This window comes from Alternaria infectoria (genome assembly GCF_024043175.1).
Source record: "Alternaria infectoria strain BMP 0036 chromosome Unknown scaffold_15, whole genome shotgun sequence".
In the NCBI taxonomy this organism is placed as follows: Eukaryota; Fungi; Ascomycota; class Dothideomycetes; order Pleosporales; family Pleosporaceae; genus Alternaria; species Alternaria infectoria.
This window is the reverse complement of record NW_026250704.1, coordinates 421,260-445,427: the sequence shown is the minus strand read 5'-3', so window position 1 is coordinate 445,427 and position 24,168 is coordinate 421,260. Positions and strand designations below refer to the sequence as shown.

At 52.6% G+C, this 24,168-nt stretch overlaps 8 protein-coding genes and 2 non-coding genes across 10 annotated transcripts; 5 read left to right on the top strand and 5 right to left on the bottom strand.

Moving 5' to 3' along the window:
- Window positions 1-1,848: 1,848 nt before the first annotated feature.
- On the bottom strand, window positions 1,849-2,447 carry J4E92_008186 (uncharacterized protein; the record flags this gene model as incomplete). Its single annotated transcript, XM_051499539.1, has 2 exons — window positions 1,849-2,289; window positions 2,340-2,447. 2 exons carry the CDS (start codon window positions 2,445-2,447, stop codon window positions 1,849-1,851), a joined length of 549 nt encoding a protein of 182 aa, XP_051350322.1.
- Window positions 2,448-2,970: 523 nt separating this feature from the next.
- On the bottom strand, window positions 2,971-4,500 carry J4E92_008185 (uncharacterized protein; the record flags this gene model as incomplete). The annotated part of the gene is made up of 2 exons (XM_051499538.1): window positions 2,971-4,152; window positions 4,210-4,500. 2 exons carry the CDS (start codon window positions 4,498-4,500, stop codon window positions 2,971-2,973), a joined length of 1,473 nt encoding a protein of 490 aa, XP_051350321.1.
- A 1,244-nt stretch (window positions 4,501-5,744) lies between these two features.
- J4E92_008184 (uncharacterized protein) lies at window positions 5,745-7,410 on the bottom strand (the record flags this gene model as incomplete). Its single annotated transcript, XM_051499537.1, has 2 exons — window positions 5,745-7,092; window positions 7,199-7,410. The coding sequence occupies 2 exons, from the start codon at window positions 7,408-7,410 to the stop codon at window positions 5,745-5,747; spliced, it is 1,560 nt and encodes a 519-aa protein (XP_051350320.1).
- A 1,227-nt stretch (window positions 7,411-8,637) lies between these two features.
- On the top strand, window positions 8,638-13,355 carry J4E92_008183 (uncharacterized protein; the record flags this gene model as incomplete). The annotated part of the gene is made up of 5 exons (XM_051499536.1): window positions 8,638-8,737; window positions 8,805-8,988; window positions 9,039-12,123; window positions 12,174-13,283; window positions 13,341-13,355. The coding sequence occupies 5 exons, from the start codon at window positions 8,638-8,640 to the stop codon at window positions 13,353-13,355; spliced, it is 4,494 nt and encodes a 1,497-aa protein (XP_051350319.1).
- A 535-nt stretch (window positions 13,356-13,890) lies between these two features.
- J4E92_008182 (uncharacterized protein) lies at window positions 13,891-15,395 on the top strand (the record flags this gene model as incomplete). Its single annotated transcript, XM_051499535.1, has 4 exons — window positions 13,891-13,958; window positions 14,018-14,047; window positions 14,197-15,316; window positions 15,366-15,395. 4 exons carry the CDS (start codon window positions 13,891-13,893, stop codon window positions 15,393-15,395), a joined length of 1,248 nt encoding a protein of 415 aa, XP_051350318.1.
- A 358-nt stretch (window positions 15,396-15,753) lies between these two features.
- On the bottom strand, window positions 15,754-15,845 carry J4E92_008181. The gene has a single exon. It is a non-coding gene; the product is annotated as a tRNA-Asn (tRNA).
- A 417-nt stretch (window positions 15,846-16,262) lies between these two features.
- J4E92_008180 (uncharacterized protein) lies at window positions 16,263-17,786 on the bottom strand (the record flags this gene model as incomplete). The annotated part of the gene is made up of 2 exons (XM_051499534.1): window positions 16,263-16,818; window positions 16,870-17,786. 2 exons carry the CDS (start codon window positions 17,784-17,786, stop codon window positions 16,263-16,265), a joined length of 1,473 nt encoding a protein of 490 aa, XP_051350317.1.
- A 1,150-nt stretch (window positions 17,787-18,936) lies between these two features.
- On the top strand, window positions 18,937-20,179 carry J4E92_008179 (uncharacterized protein; the record flags this gene model as incomplete). The annotated part of the gene is made up of 2 exons (XM_051499533.1): window positions 18,937-19,747; window positions 19,800-20,179. The coding sequence occupies 2 exons, from the start codon at window positions 18,937-18,939 to the stop codon at window positions 20,177-20,179; spliced, it is 1,191 nt and encodes a 396-aa protein (XP_051350316.1).
- An 823-nt stretch (window positions 20,180-21,002) lies between these two features.
- Window positions 21,003-22,748, top strand: J4E92_008178 (uncharacterized protein; the record flags this gene model as incomplete). The annotated part of the gene is made up of 1 exon (XM_051499532.1): window positions 21,003-22,748. The coding sequence occupies one exon, from the start codon at window positions 21,003-21,005 to the stop codon at window positions 22,746-22,748; it is 1,746 nt and encodes a 581-aa protein (XP_051350315.1).
- Window positions 22,749-23,937: 1,189 nt separating this feature from the next.
- On the top strand, window positions 23,938-24,018 carry J4E92_008177. Its single transcript has one exon. It is a non-coding gene; the product is annotated as a tRNA-Leu (tRNA).
- Window positions 24,019-24,168: the final 150 nt, after the last annotated feature.

Sequence of the window (24,168 nt, the reverse complement as noted above, 5' to 3'; positions counted from 1 at the left end):
CCAAGTGTATCCTGGCATCGAAGATATCGGTAAGTGTCGGGTGTTGGTCAAGCTCTGACATTGGCGGAAAAAGAGGAAGATGGGTATCGTGATGTGACGTTGTTCGTCAAGCCGTTGTCGCGGCATCGTGAAGGGTGTTTGCGCGCCCCCGCTAAAACTTGAATATGATGTACAGAGCGTGGATGATACCCTGGTGATGTTGTTAGTGACAGGGTCGTGGGTGATGATGTGTGAACCGGAACTCACCGGAATGTAACCAAGAACGGTCAACAGGATGTTGATGAGGAAATCAGCGTTGCATCCGCGCTCGAGGAAGACACCCAGAGGAGGCAGGATGATGGCAAGGAGGATCTTGCAGATGTCGCTGGTGGTTGTTAGTGTCTACGTCTTCAGGTAGGCTGATTGTTGCTGGAGCGGACATACCTGGCGGTGAAAGGCATGTTGGAGTGTTGGGTTGTTCTTGCGTGTAAGAGTTGGAAGTGCTTGTAGTAGAGTGCGGATTGATGGTGTGATGATTTGACAAACAGCGGGAGTCTTGCTTAGTATTTATGGCAGGTGACGAGGGCAGCTCATGACCACAAGAGTGACGTAGCCGGTGAAATTTAGCAAGGATGGCAGGCGCTGCCGCGTACCCGCACGCGCCACACCTTCCGTTGTGGCGTCATAGGTGTCCGAGTGACCCGACAGCAAAACAAGATCGCGCTCAAACTTCCAAGCAGAGTTTCCACGGCGAGATTGCCTGTCAAGCCCTGCGAGTGACGCATGCCGCGTTCTGAGGCTGGGGGAAATCGCGTGCTGCTGCTTGGTCAACCCCGGACTCAGCAGCGGCCGTGTTTCCGAGCCTCATTTGCCAAACGTCCATGTCTCTAGACGGTGAGATGGTGCTCTTGGCTGGCAAGGCCTGGATCGCCCAACAGCCACAAGAGCTGCGCAAGCTTCATGGGCTTGTGCCGTCGATCCACCTCATGTCACAGCAGCCGCCGGCCATCATGCCGCTAACATGATGTCAAGCCTCACTATGTGGCGTAGGCTTCTATTCATAGTTAGACGTGGCTCAAACCTGGGGGTTAGGTCAAACCACTGGAGCTTTCGTTCCACCTTGGCTGCGCCTATTGAACCCTCGGTGGATTGGCGTCAAGCGACGCGCCCGCAATTTTCATCGTCGAAGTCTCTAGCAATGCGTAGCCCAAAGTCCTGCACGGATAGATCGCCGGGCAGCTTGGCATGTGCCTGCGTGGACATGCGTCGTGGAAGATGCCGGTGTATGGCCGGAATCGATCGGAATTGGTTTGCACATCGGTAAAATGAGAACAAGCACAGAACATGGAAGACCTGCGATTATTTGATCATCGCAAATGGACAATGACTCTCGTTCGAACCGACAACCAAGCTTCCCCGGTACAATGATCGCAATACCATCTCATACAAGGAGAAAATCGAACGGGGACGCTGAAGTCTACGTTCGTGTAAGAACAAAAGTTTGCAAAAACCCCAAGGTCATGTAGCCTTCTTAGCTTTGTTTGTCTTCTCGTCGGACTTTGTAGGAGACACACGTCTACTTCTTCCCTCAAATGGAGTGATGCGATCTGCTGTATTATCCTGCTATATCTATCCCGACAGTGTTTTCCTTATGAATCATATAATCATCACAGGTTCTGTTATCGCGCGAAAACCCAATGAGCCGCGTTCAAAATACCATCTTGACAACGAGCACACGATACGTGCAGGCAAAAAATGCGACAAGACAGACCACTCTTAGGATAACATAATATCATTCATCGGGTATCATCTCAAAATCCGTTATATGTGCCCCAAGACATCCTCCTTCATATCACAACAGTCCAACACTCAAGCCCCCTTCTCAGCCTCAACCTGCTTCTGCAGATCCGCCTCCACACCCCTCTGCCTCGCCTTCCCCTCATCATGCTGCCTCTGCGCCTCCTCCTTCTGTGCCGCATTCCCCGTCAGCCCCGCAACAGCACCACCCACCGCACCACCAAGCCTATCGCCAATCCCCTTTCCGAGATCGTTGACTTGGCCCGCAGCTTCTTGCTCCTTGCCCTCCTTGTTCTGCTGGATGCCCTGCTGCTTAAGGCCCTCGGCGCCGGTGAGGCCACCGAGCGCTTCCTTCGCGGCACCCATGTTTTGGTTCCAGGAGCCTTGGGTGCGGTCCGAGTTATCTTTTGCGACGCCGCCCGAGGGGGTTACGGAGAAGGGACCGGCTTTGGCGGCGGAGTGGGAGAGGTCGTGTTCGGCGGCGGCGGCATCTTTGCGGTTTTCGCCTTGGGCCTGGGGTGGGTTAGTTGAGGTCATTGGGAAGGGGAAGCAAGGAGACTGACCTTATCGGCGGTGTTGCCTGTGAGAGAACCGATGGCGCTCTGGACTGCGCCGGTCGCTTTGTCCATGTAGGACTGAGGGGTGGAAGTCGCGTCCTTGTTTGAAGACATGGTTGTGTTGTTGGTTTTGTGGTAGGGTTGAAGTAGTGTAATTCAGTGCAGTAGAGCTTTAGCTGTAGTTGTAGCCAAAGGTCGCGATGGCAGCGTGTTATATATCACTATGTTTGTCTGGAAGTTCGAGTGGAGCATGTGAAGCATGACGTCACGCCCCACGTTGGGCACTCGCGACGCGCGCAACTTGTCTCTGCACGGGAGATCTGACGAAGGTGGCGCATCGAGAACGCGAGACGTGCGACGCTCGTGGTCTGGTTCACAATCTCGTGGGTCTTGATGACATCGCTTTGGGGATCAACTGATCGTTTTTACATGTATTATGATGCAATGCAGACATTTGACCGAGCAGACACCGATCATCTCAGTCATCCATGGCGACTGAGATTGCAAAAACTTGAGTCGAGAGTATAGTTGCTAACATGGATATCTATTCGCTCGCACTGCCGTGTCGAGAAGGGTATGTTCGTTTCAAATCCAAACGCCAGAGAAAATGCTTTTGAGGTCATCGTGGTCTCATCCATCACCAATGACAGATACCTCCCTCGCTATCATCGACGCTCCAGGTTCCCGCAAGACCGACAATCTCAACCTGCCCGTTGAAGGCTTCCGATATCTTGCCTAGCCGGGCAACGCCATCATCGACGCCAAAGGACGCTCCAATTTCTGCAGGCCCGTTGTTGAGCAATCGCTTTGCCCAGGCATCGATTGCAGGCTCGCCAGTCTCGTCGCGTGCTTGTTTCAGGAAAGGAATCAAAGCTGTGCCTCCTGTGCCACGAAGTTTCTTGCTTCCCGTGCGAGCCATAGTGTTGGCCAAGTTGACACGTTGTGTGTTTGCTGGCTTGGGTGACAGTGATCGGGCAGTTGACTGTGTCTCGCGCGATTTGATGATAATATACCGCGATACAAGCTGGATATGCTTATCGCGCAGACTCCGCAGCATGGCTAGGCATGCATCGTAGGATGTCGTCAAAGCCCGATCTCTGCGATTCGACGTGACGTACTCTCGAATGTTTGCGACGCTTTCCATATGCTCTAAGAACCTGCGATGGGGTCCGGGCATGTAGTTGCGCATATCCTGGATGAAGCCATGCGAGGGTCCAGATGGCGCAGGCTTTCCAGTTCCATCCCTCTTCTCGCCGGTGGGTCTGTGTTCTACTCCTAGGACAATGTCGAAGAACTGGATAGTGGAGCTCTGCGCGTTGCTGCCGCCGCTGAACTGCACATATGGTTGCTGGCCGGTACCATCATCAAACATGACACCATTCGGAAGACCAGCGTCGGCCATGTTCTTGCTCCCAGCTAGGAAGGGTCGAATGCGATGGTAGAAGACATGTGGATCGCAGCTCTCGTACATGCGCTCCAACAGGGCGCCTAGCTCATCGAGTCTCCCGGCAAATTTCTGAAGGCAGTCCACGACTGTCTTGCTATCGTTGTCCCTAGCAGCTTCAATAGCACGAATCATCATCGGAATGACTGGTCCGGCTCTGGCTTCGATCGCTACAGACACTAGGTAGAACCAAGATTCGTCCATCGAGCCAGTGAAGGTCATTTGCGTCGCGAGGTTGTCCAGGGTGTCTGCAGGTTCCCAGTCGAATAGTGGTCGCCAGTTCCACAGGCAGACGGCTGCAAAGGTTGCGACTGGTGGGAGCTCCAAGTGTCTACATGTCTCCATGAACGGTATCGAGATGGATGGTGGCACAATCTGAACGGGGTCGTTAGCTATGCATCGCTTTGAAATGTTTGGATTCTCAAAGCTTACATCAGATGGTCTGTCACCGCCCCAAATGTATGCATGGGCGATGAACCCCAAGATGGAGTAGGCTCTCCGCCATTCAGCTTCTGTGAGGAGAAATTGGGTTTCTAGTACTGGTAATGTGTCGACTATCCCACGTAGCCGCTTGGCAAGGATCAAGCTTTGGAAGTTGCGCACGATGGTCTCCCACGGTTGGTAGTAGCGATCCGGCAGAACATCGAGGGGTATCTCATCGGGCAAGAAGCCGTTCTGAGGCGAGATACCGTAATCGGCCAACTGAGGCAGAGTCGGAAGCATTGTGATGGTAGGCGGAAGTAGAGTTTGGGCGTATTTGAGTTTCAGAGGTATGGAGGTGTTCTGTTGTGTTCGGTGGTCGTGAGAAGCAGTCTGAGTAGGTGTCGCGTGATGGAATCGGAGTCGGGGAAGGAGTACAACTCGACTAACGGCCGTGGAGGTAGTCGCCACCAACAATTACCCCTGGGGTGATTGATCAAGGGATTCCCAAATCTTTTAAGGAACGACGAGCGGAGGGTGGGGTAGAGATGAACTAAATCCGCGGTACTTGTGTGTGGGCGAACGGAATCTAGGCGTGTCTGGTAAGTCGTCTCGGAGGTGGAACCCAGGCACCAAACGAGTTGGTTCCGAGTTTAGGGAGCCCAGTGCTAGAGGGGTCTTTGCGGAGACGCGGACGGTTGGCTAAAGACGAATGGTGAAGAGCTGACTCGATTAAGCAACTGCAACACGAACAGTAGTAAAATGGTCAGGGAAGTGGCGTGAGAGAACAATGAGCATTATAACTGCCTTCCGGCCGCGGCTGCGAACCTTGGTGGATAATGTCAAAGAAGCAGGCCGAAACGCGTAGTGCTCAGTAATTGCCTAAGAGAAATCTGCGAGCCGAGTGCTCCGCGCAATCGGTTTCGTGGGCGTCACTTGGGTCACATTAGCAATCAATTCACTCATGGATTCCATGATTCTACTATAGCGGAGGTAGCGCGGCTGGCCGACGGGCTACTAAGTGCCTCCACACTAGCGTAGCTGCCCTGCATGAAACGGCTGGCTGCCGAAGTCGGGCAATCGGCCGTTGGGGAGCAACACGGGTTAAATCCGCAAATAGAGGCCGGTGCCATAGAATGTGAATGCTGAATGATGGTTTTTGCCTCTTGTGATGAGATCACGACGCGACAACCGAATCTTCGAGGACGGAATCAAACAGCCAATCCAGCCTCACGCACCGTCGCCAACCCCGCAAAATTCCCGTTCCTGTACGCCGACGCTACTGCAGTGGCATCAAGCTAAGAGTGCAGATCAGGAACCGCATGTTGGCTGTGGAGTTGCTTGTACATACATACAATGAAGTTGTCCGGATTGCGACGATTAGTGTTGCTGTGTAGGCAAGTTTATTGTTGTGGAATGCGACGGTGGTGATAGTTTAGATGTGAAAACACCAACGCTGCAACATCGATGAGGAAAGCTGAAAGGAAAAGCAGCGGGGTGGATGATGAACACCACATCTGCGCCCGTGTCTTTCCGATATCCTACGACTACTGGCCCTCTCTCCAAGGCATCCTTTCAACACCCCTCACCCACCTCCGTCTCCTCCATTCGCCCTTGCGACTCGGTGCATGGCTCTCCCACGCCCGGCGCAAGACCTCCTTTTCTTCGTCTGCAATATCCCTGCTGTTTCCCTTTGACCCGTTCCGTTTCTTGAGTTTCGCCTTTGCGGCACTGGCCTTCTCTCCTTCGCTCTCAAGGACTTCGTAGTGCAGATCCGTCACCCATCGCTCACCCTCGACCTCAACCTCTACGCCTGTGACACAGCGATCCTCAACCCATTCACGAGACAGCAGATCGAGCGTCCACTTCTTGTCGCTCCAGCGCCAGCCGCGGGGTGGAAGTACGTCTTCGAAAAAGGGTGTGCCACGAGGTCTGTCGCCGCTGATTCTAGAAGGCGACAAGGGGGAGTAGGGCGATGGTGAGAACATGAAGCCCTCATACTCGCCATGCTCGTCATGTAGGGCGCGATGTTGTAATTCGAATATTTCTACCTCACGCGTCTCCTGCGACGTCTCCAGTTCGATGTCTGCGCGTGAGATGGTCAGGAGGAAGGATCGACTTTCATGTTCTGCGTCCGAAATGAACTTTTCGGTCTCGGGCATTGTAAGGAGGTCTTGAACGTTGGGATGCCCTAACGCTGTTAAGGTGTATCCAAGGACGAGGAATATTGCGCGCCACGGTAGTAGGTGCGCCGATATGAAGAGCAACACCGACACAACGAGCAAGATGAGGTAGAGCATTGATGAGAGGTTCTCGTTCTGGAAGTTGGTAAGCGGCGTAATGAAGCTCAGGACAGCATCGTGGCCACGGCTAAAGTCCTCCATGCAGTTTTGCAGATCGCGCATGTTGCGGAAAAAGTCCTTGCTGAACTCAGGCGCAGGCTTGATTGTCTTCGCATCGGCCAACGGTGGTCCTCCCAAGCTTCCTCTCCACAGATCGCCGTCGATATCTACCGTATTCGTCATGGGCTCCGGATGACGGGTCAGAAATGCAGGAACCATGACGAAGAACATGCCACATGCCAACGGGAGTACAGGTGCAAGATACGGATTGACGCATACGAAGGTCCAGACGAAGAGAAATGAGAGGGTTTGCGTAGGCTGAGCCCAGGTGAACAGCCGAATGAGGCGATTTTGAGCAACGAAAGCAACGCCGATGCGCGAGTTGAAGCGACGGAAGTTGGACGACATGGTGGGGATGCTGAAGTTGGGTCGAGCAACATAGCTTCGAGAGCGCCGGTCCTTGACTTGCGGTGTGTTCCCGCTTGGTGTCGAGGCTGAATCCGGAGGCGAGCCGTCAGAGAGGTCTTCCGAGGGCAGAACTTGTGCCAGTAGCCTATATAAATCAGCTCAATACATCTTATATTGCACACTGCTCTTATAGTCGAGGGTCGCTCGTGATGTTCAGCTTGTACAGCAACATCTGGGTTCGGATAACTTACATGTTCATCATCTTGTCTCCCACCCTACTACTCGACTCGCGGCTTATGTTATCACCCAGCGACTCCAGTTTGTCTTTAAGCCTGCTAGCCGACAGACGGCGGGAGTGAGGCCTCTCCGTGGTGGGCGTGCCATCATTCGATGCATGTTGTACTTGGACTACCGGAATGGGTGTGCCGCGGTTCACAAGCGAGTCCGAATTGTCTGAGCCCATGATGGGACCTGCAGTGTGATTGTCTTGTCCTCGTCAGGCAGGCAACCAGTTTAAAGTGAATCGAGGCCGAAGTGGCGTGTTGGTCTCAGAATGTGTTTAGGGAAGTCACACTTGTGTTGCGTGGTTTTGGAGGTAGCCGTGTCACATGTGGCTGAGTCGCGAGTTCCTAATCCGTGTAGACGTCGAGCGACTGCCTAGACAACATCCAGATGGTAACCTGTCCCTGCTCTTTCGGTTCCGTTGTTTCAAAAGCGCATCCTCACAGTTTGGCGTGGAGGGTCCGAAAGCAGGCGTTGGTGCAGCAAACGGATGACGCACGCGCATGTGAACTCGTGGCGTCGAGCTTGCGCCGTGGTACGTTGTTGCTTCCGGCGTTTCCCCACATGTGGCCGTGCACGTGCGCGCGATTAGGATGGTCAGGGACAAACAACCTTTGGGACTTGGAAGCCCAAGAAGCTCTTGGAGATCGCTGTTACATTGTGAAGTCTCCGTTACCATTTAGTGGTGGGATGAAGAATCAAGACTGCGGAGAGCTGCGGAGTTCCCGCTGTCATGTTTCGGGGCCGTAACCTCCCCTACATAGATAGCTTCCAGAGCATGCACGATTGAGGGTTCAGCATGCACATGCTGAAAGCCGTGCCATGTGCAGGCGGGCTAGGGTAGCTTGGGTGGTGCAATCATGGTTGGCAGGTGATGGTCGTACTGCCTGGTGCACAGCTACTCTGGACAGGAGCGTGGCAGCAGCGCTGAGATGACAGCGAGACAGTAGGGCCGTTGGGCGATGCGTCCGTTTCCTGGGAGAGGAGAGTTGTTTTGATAATACCCTATTCGCCGCAAGAGGCAGATATGGACAGGGGCCGTGGGTCCTTGTCAACTAGACAACCCTAGTGCCTTGGTGGCTTTTGCGGGCGACCCTCATTGTGACTTTGACGAACGTCGACTATCGTGCACCTCCCCTTTGCCGCAACCCAGCGCCGTGCTTTTTGCGCAGCCTATTGCCTGAGCCTGAATCCTTCCGATAGCCGTTCGCTCGACTCATTACCGACCGCCGATCGCTTTCACCGCTGTAGCCGGGCCCATTCGACATGTCGGCATAGTCTCCCTCGGTGCCCAAGCTCGACGCTTGGAGACCATCCCGGCTTTTTGAAAGAGGGAGACTTTTTGAAGCATCCCGTGACAGCAGAGCGTCCATTGCCGGCGTCGTAATCACGAGCTGTGGAGCTGGCCATGGCGACGCAGCCGCGAACTGCAACTCGGACCATGGAGACGACCAACGTGCCCGAACGGTCAGGGTCCAACATGTCGGAGGACTCTAGCGGCTCCTCAGGTACGAAAAAGCATTAGGGTGGCTGTCGCATTACGCGACGAGGTGTCATAGCTAACCCGCGCTGCAGAAGACCGCGTACGCAAGTTCCAGAAGACGGGCGACCAGGGCAGCCGCCTGCGCAAGACGAGTGCATCCAATGCCATAAGCGCAGCCCGCCCGCTGCCTTCCATCAACAACAACGCCGCAGGACGGGGCAGGGCCAAGGTGCCGTTGGGCCCCCGCGAGCGGCCCCAGGACTTCACCAAGCAGAGGTACGACGCCGCAGCTATGGCGACGACAACACTGACGCGTGATGCAGCAGAATGGCAAGCGGCGCCAGCGTCGCTTCCCTCGAGACGCGCTCCTTCCTGCCCACGCCCGCGAATGAGACGGCGGCCACGCGTACCGTCCCCTCGAACCCACGCTTCAGCTTCACCAAGCAGCCGCAGCCCGGGCCTGCAAAGGAGGAGCCGGCTGAGAGCACCGGCTCGTACGACTTTCTGCCCGCCGTCAACTTCGACGACTTCGCCAACAGCCTCGCGTATGAGCCCGCTCTGAGCGACTTCCCTGCGCCTGGCACGTTCAAGGCCAACGTGCCTGCCAACACGAACACGCCCAGTAACAACAACATGCCGTCATTCACGGGAACGCCCACCGACAAGCCCCCCACACGCAGCAGCGACTTCGTTCGCCGCTTCAGCCAGTCCACCGCGAGGAAGCCAAGTGGCGCCTCTACCGCATCGGGCTCTGACACGAACATGCCAGCGCCCCAGAGCAACATGGCCATTCGTTCACGTCGTCAAAGTCAATTCCCCGCCCAGGCACCCCCAAATCCAGCTGCCCGAGCACCGCGGAAGAGCGTTGGCCCTGGAATGCTGCCTTCAAGTAGCTTTGAGCGCCAGGAAATGGACAGACTGGCCAACGACAACACAATGCCCCAGCTCGGCCGTGCGCCGTCACTGAACAAGGGAAACAGGCGAGAGACACTGTCTGCAAACATCAACACAGCTCCTACCACTGGAGTACCCAGGCTCCCAACTGCCGCACGCAACGCCAAAGCAAAGTCCTTACAACCGCCTTCGAGACAGCAACCGGGCCACCTGACTGTCTCATCCATGACCCCCGATCCAAGTTCAATGCCCTCTCCTGGCAGGTCTCCCGCTGCGCAAAGATCGTACACACCTTCGTCCTCCTCGAGCAAACGGCAGTCGACGGCTCCTCACATCTCTGGGCTTGGCGCGCGAACCATCAGCCCCACAGACGCTCGGCGGCTCAGAAGACTGTCCATGAACCCAAATCATCCGCCAGGCGGCCCAGTGGGTCCTCCCACTCCCCAGGGCGATCAGACATTCGACGAGCGAGCCTTCAGCCAGTCCCCAGCCTTGGCTGTTGGAGGCAGCATGACACCATCTTCGGCGCGCGCGACGCCCGAGCAGAAGCGCAAGTCCTATGCTTCTGGTATATCGCTCTCGTCGAACTCGAGCTTGAACTCGTTGAAGGTTGGTCCTTCATCAATACCCTTGCGCACCAATACCGCTCCGACAAGCTCTCGTCTGCCTGCGCCAAAGCCACGAAATGTGCAAAGCTCAGCTGGTGGGGAGCAAGAAGAGGTGCCCCCTGTACCTGCCATACCAAAAGCGTTTGAATCTCCCAAGGACCCCGAGCGCAGCAGCTTTGCATTCACAACACCAAATTCAAAGATGAGCGCGCCTCCTCAAGCACCTCAAGAACCAGTGTCAACACCCGACACGCAACGAGCCGAGCCTCGGCAGAACGAGACCCTGGAAGGCGGTCTTATGAACAGGAGCACAGGGTCCATCAGACATCGACGGGGACTAACTGTTGGAGCTGGTACCGAAGGTGAGAGAACGCCCACGGTACAGCAGTCCAGCAAGAAGAACCTACAGCCAATCAGACTGCCGCCGCTGAATCTGCTGCCGCTCGGCACACCATTCAACAATCGGATATCGTCTTTCCCTGCACCCTCTGGTGAAGTGGACGAGCGTAATGTAACGCCACCACCTAAACGTGCTGCCAACAAAACGCCTAGTACGCCCATGACAGCCTCCAAGGCGAACTTCTTCGCAAGGAACAACCACCACGACGAATACCACAAACACTTGCGTAGCAGTAGCTCTGCCTTCAACCTGCGTGCTGCAGACTCGTCGCTTGATACCCACCCGAACATTGGTTCGATTCCCGTTCCGACCTTGAACCCAACACGTCAAGCCACCACGCCTTTCTCATCGAATTCGTTGCCAAAGGGTAGCGGGGAGTTCGCCCGCTTGCAGCCACGACCTAGCGGCGAATACAAATCCTCTGCCAGGGATGTGGAGATGCAGAGTATGGTTGCTGGCCCGCGGCCATTACAGAAGAAGAACACGTCAGATTCAATACAGACGTCCACGTCAACCGAACCTGAAACGCCTTCTTCTGGCTCATCTTTGCGGCGAAAGCTCAGCCTCAGTGGCTGGAGAAGAGCTTCATCTAAAGCTGCAACACATCAATCGCAAAATCTGCAGGTCCGAAAACCGGGCCCTCAGGGTGGTGAACCAAGACAGCAACCCCAGCCTCCCAAGCACAGCGAAATGCCTCCACCGCGGCTACCTGCGTCTGCTACTTGGAGCGGTGCTATTGGCACAAGCCCAAGTCCCGCCAAGAGTGGGAGTCGACCATCCCTTGATTTCGGGCGCCGCAAACCCTCTGCAACAGCAGTTGCAAGCGATACAGAGGTTGAGAAATTAAGTGCTCGTAAGCCCGTAGGGAATGCTGGAACACGTGCGGTATCGGGCCACACAGACCAGGCTAATAGCCAGGCGACACAGAAGTCAACGTCGATCTTGACACCGATGCAGCGAATGCTGGGTACGAAGAGCTCATCGAACATGCTCAAAGCTCGTAATCTCGATTCAAACCTCGATAGAGATGACATGTTGGCCGACGAAGAAATGAAGAAGCTTGCCTCGAAGCGGAAAGACTTCGAGCATGCGGCGCGCGACGTCGACGAGCTCCGTAAGCGCGCCACAGCCAAGGAGCGTGTCAGTCCAAGTGATGCTGTGCGCATGGCCAATTTGAACATATTCGAAAGAGGCGAGATCATCGATTACAAGGAGGTCTACTTCTGTGGAACAAAGAACGCCAAGAAGCACGTTGGTGATCTGAATGCGCAGACCGCAAACTTTGGCTATGACGACGAACGTGGCGATTACAACATCGTCTTGGGGGATCATCTCGCATACAGATACGAAGTTGTTGATGTTCTTGGCAAGGGCAGCTTCGGACAGGTCGTGCGTTGCGTAGACCACAAGACGGGAGGGCTCGAAGCGATCAAGATCATTCGTAACAAGAAACGGTTCCATCAGCAAGCTCTGGTCGAAGTCAACATTCTTCAGAAGCTACGCGAATGGGTAAGAAAGATGCATTCAGTACACAGAGTAAACTTGCTAACGATATCCAGGACCCCGATAACAAGCACAGCATGATCAACTTCACCCAGAGCTTCTACTTCCGTGGCCATCTTTGCATCTCGACCGAGCTTCTTGGCATGAATCTGTACGAGTTCATCAAGGCACACGAGTTCAAGGGCTTCTCCCTACGCCTAATTCGCCGATTCTGCAAACAGATGCTGGCTTCGTTGACCCTCTTGAAGACCCAGAAAGTCATCCATTGTGACTTGAAGCCGGAGAATATCCTGCTTGCGCATCCGCTTCACTCGGAAATCAAGGTCATCGATTTCGGATCCAGTTGCTTCGAAACCGAGAAGGTCTATACTTACATTCAGTCGCGATTCTACCGATCGCCGGAGGTCATTCTCGGCATGAGCTACGGTCTGCCAATAGACATGTGGAGTTTGGGTTGCATCCTTGCGGAGCTGCTCACCGGTTACCCCATATTCCCTGGAGAGAACGAACAGGAGCAGCTTGCTTGCATCATGGAGATATTCGGACCTCCAGAGAAGCACCTCATCGAGAAGAGCAGCAGGAAGAAGTTATTCTTTGACTCCCTTGGCAAGCCCAGAGTCACTGTTTCCTCAAAGGGCCGCAGGCGACGACCCAGCTCGAAGACACTGCAACAAGCCCTGAAGTGTGACGATGAGGCCTTCCTTGACTTTATCACGCGCTGTCTGCGTTGGGACCCCGAACGTCGAATGAAGCCCGATGAAGCGATGCAGCATGAGTTCATCACTGGCGTACGCAAAACCAATCAACAACGACGACCATTCAACGCCCCGTCCGGCACGTCTTCACCTGCGAAGCGAATGCCGCCCCCACAGTCGGCACAGCCACGCGTCCGACCTCTTCCCGAACCTCCCGTGTCTAGCTTCAGAAACGGGACCGCAGCCAGCGGACAACGTCAGGTGTCGAACAGCAACTCACCTGTGAAAACTTCTGCTCCCGCCAGACGCCACTCCACCGTGCAAGGACTTGCACCTGGAACAGCAGGTACTAAGCGTGCAGCAAACGGAGCGCCACTCAATGGCGCAGGTGGAAGTGGACTGCCGCGCGCAGCACAGCGCAGTGTGTCAGGCAAACCAGACCTCGCTTCGGCGGCAGCTATTGCCAGTCTCGTAAGTTCAGAGCATCCCAGCCAGCTTGATATCGATGAGACGCTAACAAGGCTTCAGAAAACGCACACATAACCTTACGAAACCGAGAGATATTCTCAATATAGATTAACGATTACTGGGCATCTCATGAGGTTTCTACTATCTAATATGGGGTCTACCCCGCTGGCGGCTTCGGGGTTGGGGCTGATCCGGACTTTTGTGCAGATGTGGTTGCGAATGTTTATGTTTTCCCATTCAGCGACGTTATACCCCCGAAAAAGTCTCTCTTTGGAGCATATTTTCAACAAGGTGTATTGATTGGTTTATTGGATAGGAGGGGGGATATTGAATCTTGATATGAACAGCATTCTAGGGCGTTGTAGCAAGATAGACATCCTCTAGATATCGTAATGTGAGGGGTGCTGGGTCGTATGGAGTCGAGTATAAGCATTGCCCATCTGCCTGAATGAACGCATGAGTGATGGCAAGCTGCGGCCTTATGTGATGTCAGTGCGTTATCGATAAGGGCGGTCGCGAATTTGACAATGTTGGCTTTCGCACCGCAACCATCAGCACTCGACTACCCTTCTTTGATACCCCCGTTCTTCCTTATTTACATTCCTTAGAAATGCCTCGCGATCCGCTAATCGGCCTCGTCGGCAAGCCATCGTCGGGCAAGTCGACTACCCTGAACAGGTGCGCAATGCCCCTCCACCCCTCTTTCGCGGATCTTTCTAAGATGGATTTCATGGCAGCTTGACAGATGCTACCTCCAAAGTCGGTCCGTACATGTTTGAATACGCTGGGAGCTATGTAGGCTGATTATGAGTAGGTAACTTCCCGTAAGTCATCCCTCTCCGATCCATGGAATGCGACTGCGCAGCGCACACCGCGCTCGATTGTTCGCATCGTCAGCTCCTAATGCTGCAACCAGATTCACCACCATCGACCCCCAGCGCGCCATCGGTTACCTCCAGATCGAATGCCCATGCGCGCGCCTCGGTCTCGCTGATCGCTGCAAACCCAACTACGGCGGCTGTGTCGAAGGACGGCGGTCGGTCCCTATAGAACTGCTCGATGTCGCCGGGCTCGTACCAGGCGCACACATGGGTAAAGGCCTCGGAAACAGGTTCTTAGACGACTTGCGACATGCAGATGCGCTTGTACACGTGGTGGACGTGAGTGGGACGACCGACGCCGAGGGCAAGGCGACAAGAGGCTACGACCCAAGTCAAGACATAGTCTGGCTGAGGAGCGAGATTGTGCGATGGATACAAGGCAACCTGATGGAGAAATGGGGCAGTATCAAGAGGAGGCATGTCGCTATCAAAGCTACGGCAGTCGAGACACTACAGAACCAGTTCTCAGGTTACGGATCTACGTCCAGCGTCGTTGCGCGCTGTCTCGATCGCCTTGCGCTAAAGGAACCACTACAAGACTGGTCAAACGAGACCATCGAACGAGTCGTAAACGCCTTCACCGACGAGAAATTCCCTACCGTTATCGCCCTCAACAAGATCGACCATCCCGACGCGGACAAGAACATTGCGAAGATTGCGAAACAGGTAGATGCCAAGAGCATAGTGCTTTGCAGCGCGATATCCGAAGTCTTTCTGCGGAAACTAGCGAAACAGGGCTTCATCAAATACACAGAGGGCAGCGAGTTCGTCGATACAAGAGAAGACCTGATTGAGCAGGGCGACCCCGATGGAGGCGGACTGAAGGAGTTGGACGAGAAGCTCACAACAAGAATCGAAAATCTTAAAGACATGGTTCTCTACCGATTCGGCAGTACGGGCGTTGTACAAGTCCTTTCGCGAGCGGCAGAACTCCTCGGTCTGGTACCAGTTTTTCCGGTGCGCAACATCCACGCGTATACAAGTGGTAGTGCGAGCTCGACCGCTGTCTTTAGAGATTGCGTGCTTGTCAAGAAGGGTAGCACGGTCGGCGATGTGTATAGGAAGGTCATGGGTGACGCGCCGATGGCGTATGTTGAGACGGAGGGTGGAAGGAGAGTGGCGGAGGATGATGTTGTTGCTGTGGGAAAGAACGATGTGAGTATGATATGACTGTGAAAGTAGACGAGTCGCTAACGAGAAGCAGATATTGAGCTTCAAGGTAGGAAGGGCATAGTTAAGCCTGGTCAAGATCTAGTTGGGATTACATCGGAGATGCGCATAGTGTGTGGCAATCGATGAACTTGAGCAACACAACTAGTCGCAAACTGATAGATCTTACTGCGCCTGCATTGATAAAACTGTGACTCCCTGTGTTTGTGCATCTCTAGATAGACAGTGTAACGAATATCTATCGAGTAAAAACAATTGCGCGTCGCGTTATTGTGACGATGTTCTCTATACTTCGTGTTTTCCCGCTACACGCTAGCATCGCAGCCACGCACATCCTCAGCCAGAAAAAAAAAGCTCCAAACCCCATCCTCCCCTCGAGCACTCTCACACGTCTGAGCACCAACGCCCAGCAAAAAGTAATCCTCCTCCGGGAAGGCTCGAACTTCCAACCTCCTGATAACTAGCTACTGGTGTAGTAACAGTCAGACGCGCTAGCCAATTGCGCCACAGAGGATTATCGAAATGCGCTGTTGCACTTCTTGATGGACGGTTTTGAAAATTGCATCGTACTAATTGCCTGGCAAACTTCACTTTTCGCATGCCAGAAAGACTTGGAGCGAGCAAACATCGGCAGCATCGGGGATATGTATGTTATAGTGGGGGATGATGTGGGTCTTGCTCGCTTACCGGAGCATACGACGGCAGTGATGATGTGATAAGCGTTGTATTGTAATTTCGTTGATAGCATTGCTACTGAGTTGCTCTGTTACGATCATGGAAGTGGGTATAATGTGATATGAACGAATCGCCGTACCCTGCCCTGGTATGAGTCCAAGGAGACACCTGCTCCGCGCGCTATGCAGTAAAACATGTAGTTTAGGAAAATCATGATTCCAGGCCCGTCCTTGGCCACTGCCTACTCGGTACGTGCCTAGTTACTCTTCCGGCCTCGCTTCTTCTTTTGCTCTTTTGAAGGTGTCTCGCCCGCTGCGGCTCCTTCGATCTTGAATTCGTCGCTTTCGAGGTCGACAACACCCCGCAGGATACTGTACGTAAAGAAGTCCTTCGTGTAGCACGTTACCCCGTCCTTTATCAGTTTTTGTACCTCCACATCATCTTCGTCTGCAGCGAGAACAATGGTATTACCTGTCTTCTTGAACTTCGTCGTACCAGCCGTCACGCTCGTCGCACCCGCGGCTTTGCAGACTGCCTCAATGTCAGAGAATGAAGATGCGTATCTCGTCTTGAGGCTTTTCGTAAAGTGGACAGCGAAGTCGGCGAACGGAGCTTGCGGCTTTTCGAGGATGTCGTCAAGCTTGATCTTCCACTCCTCTTCTTGCTTAGGTATGGACGGCTTGAAAGCGGAAACGGCAAGCAGGCGCTTAGCTGATGCAGATTCTAATAGCCATTGATCTGTGACGATAGGAATGCCGCGCGCGATTGCGTAAAGTACTTTTGTTGTCTTTTGGAGATCACCATCTCGTACGCTTTGATGGATTAACATGGTGACACAGCAGCAAAGACAGTGCAGTACTTACCATAGTACATTGAACTCATCAGCCAGATTCTCTACAAACGCTCCACCTTGTTTCTTCAGGAACTTGACAGCCGCACTTGCTTTCGTAATGGTGGAGTTGCTGCAGGCTACACGGGAAACCGGGCCATCGTAGTCCTCTCTAACTGTAGTATTAGATATGGATCGTTGCGAACCCCTCTGCGATCGTGGTGGGGCGGACTGTTCGGGCTGAGCAACGTCGACGTTACTCAGGCGACTGTCTTCTGTGTCGCTATCGCTTGTTTTGGCGCGCTTGCTAGGCCCAGCAAATGTCCCGTTGTCAGACTTGGATGCATCTGCGTCCGCCTCATCGGCTAGGGACCGTGTTCGTTTCCTAGCTGACCTCGATGGTATGTGTACTCGCGGTGAAGATGTTCTAGCATTCAGAGGCAGCTGTGGTTGCATCTGATCCTGTGACTCGCCAGTACGGGCGGTCGAGAAAGCCTCTGTTTCCTGAACGTCTGCTTCGTAAATATCTGTAACATTCCCTGTACGCGCAGCGGTTGGGGTCTCCTGGATCACAGTAGTTGATCGTTGATTCGAAAGCTGAGGGGTTGCGCGAGGTTGTGACTTTGCTACATTGACGGCGGGATCTTTCGTACCATCGCCCTCGCTCTGGGCTTCTTCAGGTGTCACCGCGATTCTCATAGCGTCAGCAGCCGATGAGTTGACCTGGACCTCTGAGTCTGTCCACTGACAAGTCAGGTAAGATTGAGCGTTTGGAACATGGATCTGATCGCCATGACGCAGGAATATTGTTTCTGAGCGTCCCTCACTCTGTGGTTGCAACTCGTATCTAGCAGCCGATGATAGACTGTTGGCGTGTGCTTGGCCAGGCAATATGCTTAATGAGGCTGTGATGGCTTCCAGTTTGACCCCACATGGCCCAGAATCTGCCATAGTCAGTGGATGTCTCAAGCCTCTTCGGTGGACCTACCGATGCGACCGAGCTCAGGTACAACTGCGGGCACTGCTATAATGCGAACCACGCCAGGATGGACTTTGTTGACGATGTGTACTGTGCCTGTTTCTGGCAGGGCATACTCCGAGGAGCCCGGCGCTCCCGTGGTATGTGACGAGATCAATGTCCACATCCTGGGCCGGTTGACGCGTCGTGGCGGTTGCTTGATCGCGAATGTTGGATTTAACGCGTGGTCACGTTTGCGGAAGGTGCAGCTGGGCTAGCGGTGACGCGCATAATAAGTGGGGCCATCTGCTGATTCGCCACTCACGCTCACGCTGACCTTCCCTTTGTGCCTGCCAGCCGTACGCCGCTACCTCCTCTAGTTACTGCAAGGATATGAATTCGAAGGACGATACCTGCACAACGGTAACTCGTGTACTTAATTTGGTTGCTGTGCATCTCAACTGCCGTTGGTCCCAGTTCTCACGAACACCGCCGCCCAACAGTCTCAAAGCTCAGACAGTCGACGATGGAGAACAATAGTAAGGAATTCGCGCTATCTCATCACAACCATCGCACACTGCAAACAGCGCATCTAGCAATTATCCAACTCACTGTGAGCGACTCTGCGACTCACTGTAAGACAGGAGAAGAGCACCAGCGGCGAGCATTGGTCAAGCGTTTACAGACCGAGGCGAGTATCCGGACGCATGCAGGTGAAGGAACCACGGAACAATAGTAAGGGCTTCAAGTAACTCTAAGACCTCATCTTCGCCTTCGCTTTGGCTAGCTATAGTTGTGAGTGGGGATATCGAGACAATCGCATGCTGCCGCTGCTATTATCCGCTCGGGATCCGAAAGCCATCACTCCCCGTCACTTTCTCGATGACCCTGCATGCCACCAATCTGCAGCGCAGAACCAATCTTGCCATCTAGCCATTATATAACTCTGATATAAACGATACAGCTTCGACTCTCGTCGCTGCAGGACTCCTTCATTCCTTCTTCAACCTCTAGTACTTTCTATCTTTCTTCCAAATTGTCACCTCCAGACCCAACTCCGTCAGACTCTGTTCCTCCCCTGGACCTACGGCCAAACAGCACTACCTCTATAACCTCCAAAGACTGCTAGCAGTAGGAGCCGTTATGGCTGACGACTTCCACGCTGTTGACCTTCCGTCCAACTTCCAGGTTCCGCCCGGCTTCGAGCCATGGACCCAAAACTTCACCCTCATCGTGCCGGCTGTGATGGGCGGCGAATCCAAATGGGCAGTCACCACAGTCAACATGGCGGATGTCAACTATTGGAGCGTGAACACCGCCCGCCTTGCTACCAGTAATGGGGTAGGTCTTGGTGTATCGATCATGCTTCTGGTTGTTCTCGTCCTCTTGACCAAGGCTGAGAAGCGGAAGTCCTTCATCTTCTACCTCAACACCGCTTCCCTCTTCACCAACACCATCCGCTGCCTGCTTCTCGCCATGTATCTTAGCAGCACCTGGAACGACCCTTACAGCGATGTTACCCCATATTCACCACCTCTGACTAATGCGGATTGGGCTATCTACGTCTTAATCAACGTTTTCAGTCTTATCGTCGCCATCCTAGTCTACGCTTCACTCAGTCTCCAAGTCTGGATCGTATGCGTCACTACACCCCCTCTACATCGCACCATCATCATGGGTGCAACCACCACAGTGGCCTGCGCTGCTTTTGGAGTCAAGTTCGCTTTCGTCTACCTGAATACCAAATACGCATTGGACAACGTGGATCCCGATTCTCTGGACGCACTGAACGGGATGACCTACATCATGCAAACTATATCCATCTGGTTATTCAGTTGCGTGTTCACCTGGAAATTGGGGCATGCTATCCTTCAGAGGCGCCGTCTCAACATGCCTAGATTTGGACCGATGCAGATCGTCTTCATCATGGGCTGTCAGACAATGTCAATACCAGGTTCGTCTCTCTTTGCCACGCTGAACACTGACATTTACTAACGTACGTGTAGCTATTTTCACATCTCTCCAATTTGTTGAGAGCATCCCCCCTGAGATTGTCTCCCACGTTCTCACAATCGTCTGCATCTTCCTTCCCCTCTCGGCTATGTGGGCGGGTGTTGCCCACGATCAAAACGCTGCTCCCAGAGGCCTACGATCATCCAAGAACAAGCTCCATGGCAAGCCCGCAACGTCTACTTTGACGGACAGTTCCACCGCCTGTGGAAATAGTTCTCAGATGAGCTCGTGGTCGGATACCATGAACAAAGATCATATGAGCTCTGCCACTGCTCCCACATACCGTGACCACCGCACGAGCGTCGAGGACAACTGCATCCGGGTAGACCGCAAATTCGGGTTCTCGCACGAAGACGCCGCGGACCGAGTCTGATAGCGCGCAGCTGCACATCTGGCATGTATCGACTCCTTTGCAGCGCCTCGGAGATCATGCTTGATGGAGAATACTGAGTGTGTATGGGGGGTTATTATGGAGCGGCACGAGTATACGGAATCGGCGCAGCTTGCGTCGCGTGTGGTGCCCGTGAAATCGGCAACGTACCTGGGGACTATGCGCGACCCAACATTTGTGACACCGGGGACATGATAGGAGATAATATCGGTTGCAGTTGGTGGATCTCCTATGTACGGCTGCCGCGTGTTACCTTATCTGTATCCTTAGCCATCTTTTACTTTCTCTAGCATCTTCTCTTAGCAAATAATACACTCGCTGAAGACCTTCCGCTCGCATTCATCGTTATGATGACTTACTTCGTGTTCGCGCTGGGGTTAGGGTGTCATGGTAATTTGGTGCAAGCATCGGCAAGGTGTCACGACAGCTATTCAATATACGTGACGCCATGTCAAGGGCTGCAGTGACAAGGACTATCGTCGGACTCCGTACTTTAACATGCACCAATCGCTGTTAACCCCGATGCCGTACCGTAGTCTCGCGATAAGGATACACATTCCTAGCTACAATTCCCGGCTATGGAAGCATTGTTCTCCGAGCGTCATACATGTTCAAATCTATGATGGTACCGGCTTTCATCGCAAGGAAATGCTCTAGGAGTCTAAGGTTACGAGCAGCTTCGTATGGGGCAGCCCATTGGGTCTAGCGCAAAGCCTAAAACGATTCGGCTCATCGGGGGCAGGCACCCCGCTTGGTCTCTCTACGCCAATGATCACCCACGCCGACACGTCGCTCAGCGTCTGTTATGCGACTCATCGATGTCAGAACACTCGAGCTCAGATGGTTCAACGACGACTCTATCCCAAAATACGCCATCCTTTCTCATACCTGGGGCGGAGATGAAGTCAACTACCAGGAATACGTCTGGATTAACAGAGCTCGAGCATTGTCCGCTTCTACCAACTTAGCGTCGGCACCAACAGGCAGTCAGGATGCGCAGACTACCCTGATGTTGGCGTTGGAGATGATGATTCGAGGTAGTTCCGAGATGCCTTTGGGAGGTCTATCGGAGAAAGACCTCATGACGCGCGTTGGCTACAGCAAAATTGTGAACGCAGCTGAGCAGGCACAAGGCCAAGGCTGTCACTTTCTTTGGGTTGACACGTGCTGTATTGACAAAACATCAAGTGCGGAGCTACAAGAAGCCATCAATTCTATGTATCGTTGGTACCGGGATGCGGAGGTCTGCATCGTCTATCTAGGCGACATTCCCAAACCACGTCCAAACGGCTACACAACCGCTTCCGAAATTGCGAGAGAGTCGTTGAAGTCTTCTCGGTGGACACGTCGCGGTTGGACCCTACAAGAACTGATTGCACCGGTCCTATGTCGCTTCTACTTCCAGGACTGGACCTTAATGGGCGAGAAGGTGGAGTTTCTGGAGGAGCTATCCGATGCCACGGGTATACCAGTTCGTGTACTCGACGACAGAGGTACTATTAGTGAGTTCTCCGTTGCGGAGAGGATGTCTTGGGCAGCACATCGGCAAAGTACTCGTGTCGAAGATGTGGCCTACTGCTTGCTCGGCCTCTTCGACATTCACATGCCCTTACTCTATGGAGAGGGTGCGAAGGCTTTTATTCGCTTACAAGAGGAGATCCTAAGGACTACTGACGACTACTCCCTATTCTCCTGGTGCGCAACTTCATCGGAGCGATCAACGTATCGGGGTTTGCTTGCGCGCCATCCTGAAGAGTTTCAACACTGCGGTTCTATCGAGCGCGAGAATGTCGTTTCCACTTTCCCCATAGGCCTTACCCCTATCGGTCTACGTGTGCAGCTCGAGTTCTTACCTGATCCCAAAGACAAAAGACGGGTCTTAGCCATGATACGGTCGAGCAATCAGCTCAACCAGCGCTTGGCCATCACGTTGAAGTGCCTGGATGGTGGAATGCAATATGCGCGCGTTGATGCTGGCTCTCTGGCTTTCATCGACGATTGGCCCATCGGGAAACTTCATACCATCTACGTACGACAGAAGCTGTCCATACCACCTGATTTCACGACTACCGAGTTCAAAAGCTTTCATATCCGACGTCGAGTTTCTAGCCATACAACGCCAACAGTTCGCATAATAAGTGTCACGCCTCGTCATTCCTGGGACGAAACCACTCACGAGCTGCGGATACCAGACAATGTGACGGAGTTCTGGGGGGCTGTTCTACTCCGGGTCCAATCAGCAGCGTATGCGCATTCTCTAAGCTTCCCTGTCGCGTTCGGTTTCAACCGATCAACGTGTCATTACTGGTGTAAAGCCATTTCGGACTTTGACCCTTCGCAAGATGGCCAGGCCAGTGGTACCTGGCCGCAAGCGGTAAAAAGGAGGATACCAGATGAAGTGTATGACCCATGGCTAGGGAATGGCGCGCGAAATGATATGTTTTTGGTGCGTGATAGCGGGCTGGCTATCAACGTTGGTATCAGGGCAGGGTTGTGCGAAGATAGCATCGCATTGGAGGTACACATTGATGGACTTGTTAAATGGGCATGAGATGAAGCCCGAACGTGAATACCTAGTTGATTTACGCTGCTTGAGTCCCCTGCTGCTGTGCCATACATATGTAACGATGCTCTGTTGAATGGCAAATAGTGCATACAAGGAAGATGTTTGAAGTCAATGGTGTCCCCAAAATGCGTACATCTAACCTAGTACCAGACATTCTCTTCCTTCGCGGGTTGGTGCTTGTCTTTGTCCAATTAGTTCGCTTGCCCCACTTATAAGAGCCAGTCCTATCGCTTCGGTATACCTCTAGGATAATCGCATTTAGTGTAAGGGCGTTAACTACAGTAGCGATTACTTCTACCCTATTATCTTTATCTTTGTAGTAACTAATATCTCTAATATCTTAAAAGCGTATATTAGTAAAGTAGTTATAGATCTAGACATTACTAAAATTTATAAAGTACTTAGAAACTTAATCTAGTAGAGATAAGGCAAAAGTAAAGGCGTTAAAGATCTAAGCTATAAGACTAATATAGATACCTAAGGCAAAGTTAAAAAGAGTAGGTTTTAATAAAGGTAGCGCCTAAGGTCTTTATAGTATAAAGTTAGAGTCTTTAGGCTTATACTAGAACTAGCTTCTACCTTTATAAGTTTTTTAGCTAGCTATCTTATAGAGGCTTTTAAGAGGTAGATATTTATAAAAAGTTCTAATATTATATAAGTATAAGAAGAATAGTAGTAGTAAGAGAATATATACTAACTTATACGCAAGAATATATAGTATATTTACTTTATAACTTATTCTAATAGTTCTCTAACTAATAAGCTATAGTTATATTACTATTTTATTTAAATTTTAAAAGAAATAATAGAGTAATTATATTACTTATATAGTAATTTTTTTTAAAATAAGCTACTTACTAGAGTATTAGCTACTAAGCTAAGAAAGCTTAGCGCGCTCTTATGCACACCTTAAATATAAAGTATATATTAAACTTTAGTTTACGCTTTTATAAAACACCTAGTAGAGAGTAGTTACCTATTTAAGACTTAATTTTTTTAGACTTAAGATACTTCTTTTCGCTGTTTACAACAAAACGTAAGAGCTAGTTATCTAGTTCGGCTGCCCTGCTATGGCCGTCCACACCCACCAAAATTCTTTGAACTTCTCGCTCGGCCTACCACACCGCACCATACTCAGTATATAATAGTTTCACGGCTCAAAAGCTTCATCAAAGGACAGATGGCCGAGCGGTTAAGGCGCTAGCTTCAGGTGCTAGTAGAGAAATCTGCGTGGGTTCGAATCCCACTCTGTTCAACATTCTTTTTGCATGTGTGGTTCAGTCGAACTGCTGCGCTCAACACCTTTTTTGCACATGTAACAGCGGCTGGGCGATGCTGTACCATTTTGCTACTCTGGTGGGCTAGATGTGGTCCGTGCGTGCAAACCACGCGAGAGCGGGAGTGG